Below are 12,984 nucleotides of genomic sequence, written 5' to 3' on the forward strand. Positions count from 1 at the left end.
TTTCAACCTTTTGATTAGTCTTTGAAATTCTGAGTTCTCTGTTAGATTTATTTTATAATTTGTATTCTGAGGATCTGAATAATATTTTTCTGCTGCCACATCAAGAGCAGGAGTATAACATTGGGCTCCAAGGAAGAAAGTCCACTACAAATAAGTTTTCACAGCACTACCAAAAAGTGTTCACAGGCAATACGGTGGGAGGAAAAGACCTCAGAAATCGCAGAGAGTTTTTCTTGCCATGAGTTTTTGCAACCATTACACTCAAAAAACACTTGTGTGCTTGGAAAAGTTTTTGAAAGGTTGTAAGATTTAAATGAAAAATACAAAAATAAGAAAAATTAAACCAAAAAAATGTGGTCAAGAGGTTTTTAAGTTAACCAGCATGATTAAAGTTACATTGGCTGGTGAAAATGGAGGTTTTTCAGACCAGTAATTGAGTCATCGCTAAAAGTAGTTATTTATTATCCATGTTTCATTTTGTGGTGAGAAAGTGCTGCCATTTATGCACTTTCCTACTGCCCACAACTAGGTGGCTCCTTATAGAATTACCCTCTTGCCCCTAATTCTATAAACTTGTGTAAAAAAGTTTATGCTGAGCATGCAAAGTTGCATGCACAAGTTATAGAATAATGGCATTTACTGCATAACTCAATTTAAAAATGAGCTACTAATTGACATTAACAACCAATTATTGGCTATAAGTGATGTTAATTGCCAGTAATTAGCAATTTTGTCCGCAACTGCCCTTATTTGGGATTCTACAGATTGCGCAAAATCTATAGTGTGCAACTGCAAGGGGGACGTATACCTGGGAAGGGCATGGACAGGTCAGGGGCCGCATAGTACTTAAATGGGTTTTAAAATACTATCAGTTATGCGCTTAACTAACAGAAGCCTAAAGTTAGGTGCGTAACTTAGGACTTATTCTAGTATTCTATAATGGCAAGCACATAATTGCCAATATAGAATCCACGCTTAACGCATATTATCCCAGTGCCTAACTTTAAGCAACCTTTTGATTCTAAAGTGTATTCTATAAACGGTACCTAGATTTAGATGAGGTATATAAAATATGCTTAGTTGATATCCCAGTGCCTCAAACTATGCGCCTCCATTTACACCAATGAAAGCATGGTATAAATCCCTGCGTGTAGATTTACATGCACTGGGGTATATTCTATAACTACACGCATAAATTTGGGAAGTGCCATGAAATGCTCATTTCCATGCCTATAGCCACACCCCTTTTCAACTATGTGCATTAGAATTTAAGTGCAGTTTATTACAGGATACGCTTAGTGAGTTGTGCACGTAAATTCTAATTATTGCCAATTAGTGCTCATTATTGCTTGTGCTGTTATCAATGCTGATTAGCTTGTTAAGCCATTTAACTTACACGTTATTATAGAATACGCCTGGACTTTGGCATGGATCTCTGGGCACACTATATAGAATCTGGCAGTATATGTCTAGAGTACAGGAATGATTTTCCTCCTTTTAGGTACCAGAATCCATTCCAAAGCTAATATCTTCTTGAGAAACCCAAGGAGTCTCAGTATTATAAGTATATTATATAGCTTTCAGAAAGAAAACACCATGACAAGCTGAGACACAAATAGCACTTTGACACAGCTATATTGGCAAAACTTTGGCCACAGTTGGTGAGTGTTTGCAGCAGTTGATTTAAGTTTGAAAGTTTAATGTTTTTCACCATTTTGATTTAGACCCTTTAAAAGCTTGTTCAATTGGAGCTTTAACATAACTTTTCTCAGGGGGGGTTATGCCAGTGAAGTAACCTTACCCTGATATTCCTACCAAATGTTCTCTTGTTTCACAGGAGTGGAGGAAAGGGTTCTGAGGCTTTTTCTCCCTAAGGATTTTTTGTACTCCATTGAACAGATTTGATTACGATAACATTGTCAGCTTCTTGCTCAGAAAGAGTTTTCTACATACTGTGATTTTCATCTGTTTCTTCCTCTGTATTGACCTTACATTATATAGTTGTCATGTCCAACAAAAACAGTACCCTAAAGGTTTCAGGAGCTTACTTATTTGATCCTTGAAGTATATAGGCCATAGTTAATATTTGCCCAAATAAACCCAGAAGAGTGAGGGATCACACTAAGCCAAAATGCAAGGCTTTAACCCCTGAAATGTTCTTTTTAATTAATATGTCGCTTAATGTGATTCCTGCCCTTACATGGATATGAATACATGAAGACAGTGTAGGAAAGCAGAGATCTAAAACAAGCGTTATAACTAAATCCCAAGGCAGACTGTGGTAACATCTGCATGCTATGTGCGTGGCTCTATTTTATAATTTGATATGAAGGCTTTGTTTTGGCTTTTGATCTAAAGAAGTAGTAAATATTTCATCATTAACAAATCTAAATCCTCTGAACGACATCAAGCTGTAACTGTCCAAAGTGCTGAAACACGGTCTGCTTTTTGCTGCACTGATCCAAAGAGGATTCATGAAAACTTGTTCTTATAGGCTTGTATTAATAACTAAGAAAACTTGTATTTATTTCAGCTTAAATATTGTGCTGTTGTTACATGAAAAACAGGAATTTAAATGCAAAATTATCAATGCAGCTTGAATAAAGTAGGGTTGTTGTCATGTTGATCAGCTTGAATGCACATTTTAATGTATCTTAAAATTGTCATATTGCCTAGACAAAAATGTTTAAAATCTAACTGGAATGACGTTCCTAAGCAGTGTTTGATTCATAGAAGAAATACTTTTTTTATCCTCCACTTTAATTGGCGGTGTGGGGGGAAACATTTTGGGGGGAAATCTAGTGGCACTCAGAACATAGTCCATTGTGTTTGTGGAACTGTCAATAAATAACCCTCACATTGCCACAAATATCTCCTGACTGTTCAGTGATCTGCTGTTAAGCTGACCTTTCTGTGGCCAGTTTTGAAATGCTGTTTAAACATTTCTTCTGTGGACATAGTTTGACAAACTGAGGGGCCCTTTTACTAGGCTGTGGTAAAAGGGACCCTGTGCGTTCGGCAATGGCCATTTTTCCACACATTGCGTCGGGTAAAAAGGCTGAAAAAAGAAATGGCCATGCGTTAAGATTGCACTCATTGAAGTAGTGGTAAGGGCTCCCATGCTAAGACCGCCAGGTAACGCCCTGCAGAAATATTTTTCAACTAATTCTGCTAGCACCAGAATGTCATGCGCTGGGGGTGGAACTACTGCTGGTGCCCACGTTGGGCCAGCGATATTTCCAGATTGCTGTGCAGTAAGCCCGCAGTGGGCTTACCGCTGCTTTGTAAAAGGGCCCCTGATACATTACTATATTGGCAGTGCACAGAGATAAGTAAGCTTCACTATGACTTAAGCTCTCAAAATGCCAAAACATTCAGTGGAGAAAGGAAAAATGTGAAAACACTAGAAAGGGTGCATGATTTTCTCTGGCATGGATGGGAAGGCATGGATACTAAAATAAGCATTAGCGAGCTCATCCTTATTGCAACTGTGGGTTGAGTAAGCCAAGCCTTTCACTGTCTGCTATGTTGTGCCACTCCATTCATCATTGCTTTTGGCAACTATCAGAGGTCTGACAGTGCTATTTATGGGATGCTGAATGCTGTGAACATGAACTTCATTCTTGAGCTGTATTGCTGTCAACTAATATTTACTTTTATTGGGTTCACTGAGAAAAATCATGACCTTCCCCCCCCCCCCCCCTCTCTCTCCAGATGGAATGGGCCGAGTCCTTGCTCAAGAAGTTTATGCAAAAGACAACCTACCCCCATTTCCAGCATCAGTGAAAGATGGGTATGCTGTACGAGGTAAATGCTTTATTCTCTTCCATATGTTGTTTTGGGTTTTTTTAATAAGAATACTGTATACCAATGTTGACCAATTAGTATACATAATAGGGCACTTTCAAAAGGATTTATATATTTAGAGGGGCACAAGCAGGACAATTACAGAAACATGTTTTGACTAAGCACTACAATAAATTCCAAAATTTTTGCACTTTTAATTTTTAGATTTTTACATTTTTAGGGCATCAGAGAGTCATGTGCTTAAAACAGGTCAAAGGGTGTATTTTAGGGAATATATCCCTTAACAGTCTAGATGTTCAGATTCTTCTCAATCATTTGCCCAATAGTTTTAACAATGTAAGTTGTGCTTCATATCCCATACATGAAATTAAAAACAGCCTTTAGATAATCTTAAACAGCCTTTAAATAATCTTAAACAGCCTTTAAGCAACAGACGAGTACTTATCTGAAGCAGCGCTGCACAAAGGGAACAAGAGTTAAAGTTAAGATTGTTAGAAGACTGATTTTAATTTCACAAATGGGATATGAAGCACAACTTATATTGTTAAAACTATTGTCAAATGATTGAGAAGAATTTGAAGGTCTGGACATGATAAGGGAGATACTCCATACTCACTCGAAAACATCCTTTGACCTCTTTTAAGCCCATGACTCTTTGATGCCGTAAAAATTTTAAAATAAGTGCAAAAAATCAGAATTTATTATAGTGTTTAGTCAAAGTGTGTTTCTGTAATTGTCTTGCTGTTCCTATGATTTCTTCCCATTTTTTGGAGTTTTTTTATTATTTGGGTGGGAAGTTAGGATTCCTTTTTTTATGTGGTCTTGATTATATTTACTGGTGGCCAGGAAGTGTAGAAGTCTGCTGACTGCCAGTTTTCATCGGCACTATATAAATATCGCTGGCAAAATTGCTCTAAGCATTTTAGTATTATCTGTGTAAAGCTGGGGCAGAGTTAGGGTGAATCATGGGCAATGACAATCAACTGTACAGACAGGAGGTAAATTTATAAATCATTTTAGCACATAAAAAACCAGATTCAGTAAATGGCGCTCAAAATTTGGCACTGAAAAAAAATCGACATGTGCTCTTTATAGAATCGTGCTTAGCGTAGATTCCTGTGCCAGATTTACACCTGCTGAAACTTTTTGTAAATGCTGATGCCCAAGTTAGGCACACTGAAGCTGTATTCTATATCTACTCGCACAACTTTTAGGATGCCCCTGACACGCCCAAGGCCACGCCCCCTTTTGAGTTACTGTATAGTAGAGTTAGGCGCTATGCCTTATAGAACAGCGCGCAGCCTGTTGAGCATGTAGATTTTAATGAGTACCAATTAACTTCAATAATTGGTTGTTAGCACCCAATTATTGATAGTTAAGGACTCGTTACTCAATGAAATTGCGTGCCCGCAAATCTGGGCACCATATATGGAATTCAGAGGAAAATGCTGATTTATATGCATAAATATGCCCTCATAAAATGTGGTCATGCCTAAAAGTATATACAGAGCTTGGAGTTACAATTTGTGCATGTATTTTATGTTTAAATCATTTTTGTTTACATCGCAAACAGACCCATACAGTTGTTAAAACAATACAACCAAATTTCGTAAAATTCTGGGTCATACCAAAGAACATTATGTAACACAGTAAACCTTTTCAATCCCCATTTCCCCAATCACCGTGCATGTATTTTATAAAATACATGCGTACATTTACCTCCTCTTGAGCAGGCACAGTAGAATGTGTGTCTCCAGTTATGTGCCCAAAAGTCATGCTATAGACGCCTATTCTATAAAGGAAAATAGCACCTACTTTCCTTTATAGAATACTAGTGTAACTGAGTGTTAAAGCGCCTAACATTTAGGCACTCACACTTCTCATCCATAAAGCTGAAGTAAGTGCGGCACGTCGGTCAGCCTTCATTTATATAGTAGGATGTGTACATGCATACTTTACATGTTTAAGCTTACAAAAATGCTGTCATAGACCTGTTCCAAAATGGTTTAAAAGTCTATATGCTTTACACTTGTAACTGTGTATTTTATAAAAGACAAAAATACAATTCGACCCCAAATCAAACTATATTTATATGTAACCGGATCATCAGAAGGTGAACTCAATGAACCATTTCTCATTTAGCTATCACTATGCTTCCTCATAGATCCGTACAGATTTATAGATATATTTCTTCTTTATTTCTTTGTTTTTCTTATTCTATAGCTTTTAAATAGTGCATTTCTTATAAAACATAAGGTTTAAAGAGCGCATTTTTTTCATGAGTACTTATTTCATTTGTTCATAAAAATAGATGTAACCTCTCAACATATCATATTTTGCCATGCTGCATCAGGGCAAGGATTCCAAAAACTAAAAATATTATTCATTAGAATCCAGCTTCTGTTCACAAACTTTTTTGTTTCCATTGCTGCTTCTGTGAAACTCGCTGACACCTCCCATCTCTAAAATTTAATGCTCTCCAGTGCTTCACTGTCTAATTCCTTGTTATTTTACAGCTGCAGATGGTCCAGGAGATCGGTTCATCATTGGGGAATCCCAAGCTGGTGAGCAGGTGAGAGAGATTTTGCTTTTCAGTGCATTTGATGGAAAAAAAATTAAGCATTTTTCTTCTAATCACAGGTTCCTCAATAATTTCTATCAGTTGAATGGATATTTCAATACTGGTTGGAAGTATCCTCATATTCTTTAAATATGTATTTAAATGTATACATACCTACTACAAGTGACAAAGTCATGGGGGGCCGTGGGGGCTTGGGCCCCCTCCAGAACTATAGCACTTTGCTGACGGGGATGCTCTAACCCTGCCAGCCATATAAATACAGTGCCGCAGCCCCCCCTCCTAGTGCTGCTTCCTTAAGGCATATGTCAGCAGCATGCCTTCTGACACTGGGACTTCTGCCTTCAGGAAGCAGTGAGAGGAGGAGGGAGTAATTCATTGCCCCTTCAGTCCACCTCCGGACACCCTCAAAACTGGAGGGCTGGCTACTGCACTATGGCCTTTATGATACAAGGCCTATTTGCATTTGATATGTTCATTTAAATGTTTATCTTGCATAAATGTCTAAGTCCTCATTTTACAATGCTAGGATATGCACATCTCAAACCCAAGTACATGGAAATGGGAATGGTCTAGACATGTTTTAGGTGGACAAGAGCATGTTAAGTTAATAGACCTTTATTCCCCATTTCAGAAAGGGTCTAAATGTCTGTGTCCTAAAAGATCGACCGGGAGTTACACCTGCTAACAAGCATGTTTAGGATCTGGTAAACATCTGTTATTGAGCAGCACTGGAGGGATTAGGGGAGGTTGCCTGCCCGTTAATCCTCCAGTGGGTTTTGTCCTCTACAAATGCCAATTTGGCAAGGGAAACTGGTCTCTGTGACAGCACTGGGAAAATACACATTTATTTTTCTAAAATGGCAGATAAACGTGTATATGCCGGTTTTCCACCCATATACACTTTTATTTTTCTAAAATGGATGTTTTTGCTGCCCACACTTAGCCCCATAGATGTCCATTTGTGCTGTATTATAGAACAGCCTCTATGTCAACAGATTCTTTCTAAAATACATGGCCATCTCAATTCTGACTTCTACATCCTTTCTAAAATGGCGCTATATATATATATATATATATATATATATATATATATATAGGTCTAGATTCAGAAAATCGTGCCAAAAAATCAGTGCAAAAAAAGTTATGCGGTGAACGGTATTCTTTAAAGAGTATTCGCACTTTATAGAATAGCATCTAATCTGTACATAATTTAGGCACAGATCGGGCATATTTCTATAAGAATGCATATAATTCATAGGAATGCCCCTGAAATTTCCTCCCCCCCCCCCCTTAAAAAAGTACTCATCCTAGGATTTATGCGTAGATCGTTACAGAATACGATCCATGCGTAAATCCCAATTAGGACCAAGTAACGCCAATAATTTGTTGTTAGCAGCCAATTATTTGTGCTGATTGGCTCATTAATCAGTTAAGTTGCATGCACAACTTTAGTCGCCATAGATAGAATCCAGGGGGTTTTAATTATTTATAATGGATATAGATGGAATCTATAAAATACAGGAAAAAATAATATAAAGTGAAACTCATCCCAAATAGATGATAATGGTGATTAGAAATAGAGATACAATAAACTGAAACCACCTGACTCGTAATGATTTAGAATATTGACTTTGACAAGCAGAAGGCCAATATTATGAATCCTACTGAGTGATACTGCTTCTTTATTCTTTGTTGTTGCCCACAGATAACCCCTCACCCTGCCCTTACAGCTACTACTCATACAGAGTGTAGCTATTGAGCAAGCCTAAATTAAATGGATAGTTTAATGTTTAATATACATTTGCTTTACTACCTACAAGACCCTTTGACATCAAGGTGGTGTTCAAACTTGCATAAAAAATGAAAGAACAAAGACATCAAGGGGGTCTATTACAAAGCATTGATAAGCCCAATGTGGGCTTACTGAATGTTAAATCGGGACCATTGCCAGCCCAGTGAGGCCGCCGACGGTAGTTCTGCCCCAAGTGCACGCCACTTCCAGGGGGAAAAGAAAACCCACGGAAATGGCTTGCGTTGCGGTAACCTTGTGATAATTGTGCATCGCTGCACGCTTCCCAGTTACCACTGGGTTACCGCTGGTGCTCTTATTGCCACCTCAGTGGGTGGTGGTATGGGCTCCCTTCCGCATGGCCACGTGGTAAGAGTTCTCTTACCCTTGGCCATATTTGTCTGGGGGCTGTTTACCCACTGCGGTAAAAAGGGACCTGGCATGCGGGAAGAACGGCCCCCACCGCTAGCTCAGCTTGGTAAAAGGCCCCCTGAGAGAGGAAGAACAAGTAACTAGAGCGATCACTACCTCTACATATATTCAGCAGTGCTCCTTAAAGAGATAGTGGCACCAAATATTTGTATAAAGTTAGCACTGGGTTGACCACCTTACCAGAAAACTAAACCTGTGTTCCTTATCCTAGCCTAGCTTGCCTCATCCAGATGGCACTTCTGAGAAGTCATATACATCTTTAAAGAAATAACTTACCTTTTAAATTTGTACCTATTATTTGTGTGACACAGCTTGGACAGATAAATTATCTATCTTGCAGCTGAATATCACTGCTGAAATGGGTGCATATGTTTTTTCTATTATGTTTTTTTGGGGGGCCAGCTCCAAAACACCTCCTAGCCACAACCATTCTTTAAACACATCGCCTTATCCATTTAACTGTTTAAATAGGCTAAAGTTATCCAGTCCACTGGCCCAGATTTTTTTTCAAAAAAACGCTCATATATCTGGTGCTGTTGCCGATCACATACATGCTTTTGAGTATCAACAAAGAAGTCTTTATTCCCTCAGCATACAGCATCCTTAAGTTGGCCCTTTTACTAAGCCGCGGTAAAAAGTGGCCTGCGGCAGTGCAGGTGCGTCTTTTGGGCGCCTGCCAGGCAAGTTTTTCTCACGCCCTAGAAAAAGGGCCTTTTGTTAAGGGACCGGAAATGGGCGAGCAGCAAAATGAAAATCAGCGCACATCCATTTTTGGCCTGAGACCTTACCGCCACCCATTGACTTAGTGGTAAGGTCTCACGCGCTACCCATGTGGTAGGCATGCAGCGCGCACCCACTACTGGGTAAGCACCACGTGATAGAAAATAGAAAATATTTTCTACAGCGTGTTTTTGGCGCATACCAAATTTAGAAGTACCGCCCGGGGCACGCGGTAGCCAGATGGTAATGCCGATTTGGCATGTGCTGTACGTGCGTAGGCTCTTACGCGCCTTTGTAAAAGGGCCCCAAGGTTCCTTATCCCCCCAGCTTTTAAATGCTCATCGCTGACTGGTGTCTTGAGGTATTCGTTCTCTTTGCTACCTGTTCCCCAGTGCATAGTCTTTTGTGTTATTTGTATAAAATAAAATTGCAAAAACACCTGATCAAATATACAAGCACTTAAATAAGTGTATTTTAATAAATTATGGTGGGACTATCATCAGGCGTTCACCTTCCTTCATGTAAAACTCCATAGGAAAGTCGCCATCTGTAGCTGTAATCATCAGACCCACATTATTTCATAACCAGTGAATAAAAAAACTTTTAAAGTGCACAAGATTTGACAAATTCTTCAGATTGTAAAAAAAATAGGGCAGAAAAGCACTTTTCTTAGGGCTTCTTTTATCAAGCCGCACTAGCGGCTCCCGGTGCAGTAATGCCGACAAAGCCCATTTGCTTTGAATGGGTTCCGTCAGCATTGCCATGCAGGAACCGCTAGTATGGCTTGTTAAAAGGTCTTTAATGCAGAAATAAGTATACCAGCTTGATCACGTTTTGAGCTGTGGTTCTCCTTCAGAGTATTGCAGTACAAAGTTCAACTTAATTGCAAATAACAGCTCGACATGCTTCAACCCAATAACTCCATATTTAACCATGGTGCTTGTATAATTGAGCAGGTGTTTTTTTTTCATTTTCTTTTTGTTTTTTTCACCATTTTTGGAGGGCTGGGGGGACGTTGGATATATCTGGTCTGTATAAAAGAAACATAAAATAGGTGTACTTTTCAGAATTTTGTGATACCCTATTATAAAATTTCCCTCTTAGCACAGTATTGGTCTTGTTTATGAAAAGGGTTATTTTAATTTTAATTTTTAAATAACTACAGAATGTAAACTATTTCCTTATAATAAGGTTTCAATTTCACATTCCTTTTATTTTATTCATAGAGTTTTCACAGCTCATGCAACATAGCTTAAATTTATGAGGCAGGTTCTTCATGAGAGATAGATTCTTTCTGCTGGGACTTGTACCACTATTCTCAGTGATTTACATGGTGCTGCTTCCCACTCCTGTATAAATCTTCAACCATGGCAAATTGATTCACTCAAGAGTAGGTAGAATCCCTCAAATACTGTGTGGTTGAGGCTGTTGTAACTCTCAGACTATCAGAGCTAACAGAGATTCATAAATCTAAGAAATGGGGGATGAAATTGGATACGGAAGCCTGTACAATGCCAAGTTTTTCCGAAACCCTTTGGAAACCTTTTTTGGGTTTTGCCTTTTTCATCTAAGGTAAACAAAATTAGTAATGACTGTAAGAGTGGGGACAGTTTTCAACTAGGATGAGCACCCAGCCAGTGTTGGCCACCTAGATATGAGAATTTTCAACTGAACCTGAGCATTTAGATTTGCATTGAAAATTCACCTAAGCTAATTTACTGAACGCTAAATCAGGGCTATTGCTAGCCCAGTGCGGCCGCTGGCAGTAGTTCTGCCCTGAACGCACACCATTTCCAGGGGAAAAAGAAAACCCATGGGTGCTCTGGGATCTAAGAATTAGACTCATTAGAAAAACAATCACAACTCTTGCCTTTCCAAAGCCTCTATCCAGTTTTCATCTCCCTTCACGCACCCCACCCCCACCAGGCCAGCACACGTCCTTCCTTCCCTGGTTTGGAGCTCATTTAATCCCCTCCACCAGCCAAGCACCCTCCTCTGTTTGTTTGATGGCCTGCAACATAGATTAATTTAGGGAGATTTCATTTGGGGGAGAAGTTACTAAGCTGCAACTGCAGTTTAATTTACCACTGAAGTCACTAATCAGTAGTAACTCAGTACCACAGGTTAGTGACTCCATGGTAAATGAGTAATGCAACTTATGATCGCAGTAGACTAGGGCTGCTAATGCATGACATGATGCTCTTGGGGAGCCTTTCTTAAAGCTACCAGTTGTACAAATAGAAGAGTGCTCCAGGGAATCCTCCCTTCCCCTGTGCAAAGACTCCCTCCTGAAGATATCAAGATACCCTCTCATCCCCCACTCCTCGATGGCACATAGCAGATCTGTATTGCAAACCTTCTCTGGACCTTCCTGAAGACACCCATCCACTCCCTCCTTCCCCATCGCAGATCTCCCCCCAGGCCTGCCTCATTGAATTCCTGGTCTAGGAAGTCAAGGACATGACTGATCCCCAGTTCCTCTTGCTGCTGTCTGATTCATGATGTTTGTGACTCCTAGCAGTAATCTTGCAGTACTACCACTAGGGGTAAGCGCTATCCCCCTGATTCTATAAAGGTTGCCAAAAATTGCACACGCAAATTTAGGCGTGTTCCCAATCTGTGCATGAAATTTAATTGAAGCCAATTAGCACCAATTGGCTTTTTAACAGGCAATTATTGGCACTAATTAGTTAATTGGGACCAACATGTGTAAAGTTAGGCATAGGATCTGCACCTAAAATGTCTGCATGACATTAAAAAAAGGGGCACAGAAATGGAAGGGTTATGGGTGTTTTGGGGTGGATCAGGGGCATGGCTTCAATTATGTATGTAATTACAGAATAATGGTGATCCGCATGTAAATTTAGGTGTGGACATTTGCACCACATTTTCTTTGGTGCAAATGGTTGCATCTACATTTACACACGACTCTCCACTTAAGTGTGTATTCCATAAACCATGCCGAAATTTAGGCACAGCTTATAGAATACCATTTACATGGGTATTTTTCAGCATCGATTTTTTTTAGGTGTCATATATAGAATCTAGCCCTATATGGCGGCCTAACCATTAGTGGTACTACTGTTAGATCATTGCTCTTGCTCCAGACCACCTAGATCACGAAGGATTAACTGAGGTAAGTCTGGGGGGATCAAAAGGGTGGCTTATAAGGGGTATTGTAGTACGGATATGCTATGTATCATCGGATAAATGGAGGTATTTTGGGAGGGAGTCTTTGCACAGGAGTAGGGAGATACATTGAGCACTCTTCTGTTTGTTCAGCTATGGCCCCTTTAAGATGGTTCCTGGGAGCATCTGACCACATATTAGCGACCTGATGCTCCTTGGCAGGGAAAATAACACCAGTCTTCAGTGGTATAATTTTTGCACAAATAATGCAGTTCATGGAGTTCAACGCAAGCTGTATTATTCTATTTGCCTACTATTGAGGTGCTTTTTGTACACTTTGATCTCATTATTTTGCAGCACTCAGTGACCTACACTAATATTTGTTACGGTAAAATATCACGATTTTGCTATTTAGTGTGTGTTAAGAGACAAATGTTGAGCACTATTACCTTAACCCACATTAATAACTACCCTCTTTATCTACCTTTATAATTGTAAGTGATGCACAATTTAACATTCATAATAA

General features: G+C 39.3%; 1 protein-coding gene across 6 annotated transcripts in view; it reads left to right on the plus strand.

Annotated features, from left to right (window-relative positions):
• Positions 1-12,984, plus strand: part of GPHN (gephyrin) — a 907,672-nt gene that overhangs the window by 801,941 nt on the left and 92,747 nt on the right. For all 6 annotated transcript variants that reach the window (XM_030213888.1, XM_030213889.1, XM_030213891.1 and 3 more), the window contains 2 exons: positions 3,715-3,807; positions 6,324-6,379. In XM_030213888.1, coding sequence (XP_030069748.1) covers positions 3,715-3,807; positions 6,324-6,379 — 149 coding nt within the window. The remainder of the gene's footprint in view (positions 1-3,714; positions 3,808-6,323; positions 6,380-12,984) is intronic.

This window comes from Microcaecilia unicolor, chromosome 9, assembly GCF_901765095.1.
Source record: "Microcaecilia unicolor chromosome 9, aMicUni1.1, whole genome shotgun sequence".
NCBI lineage: Eukaryota > Metazoa > Chordata > Amphibia > Gymnophiona > Siphonopidae > Microcaecilia > Microcaecilia unicolor.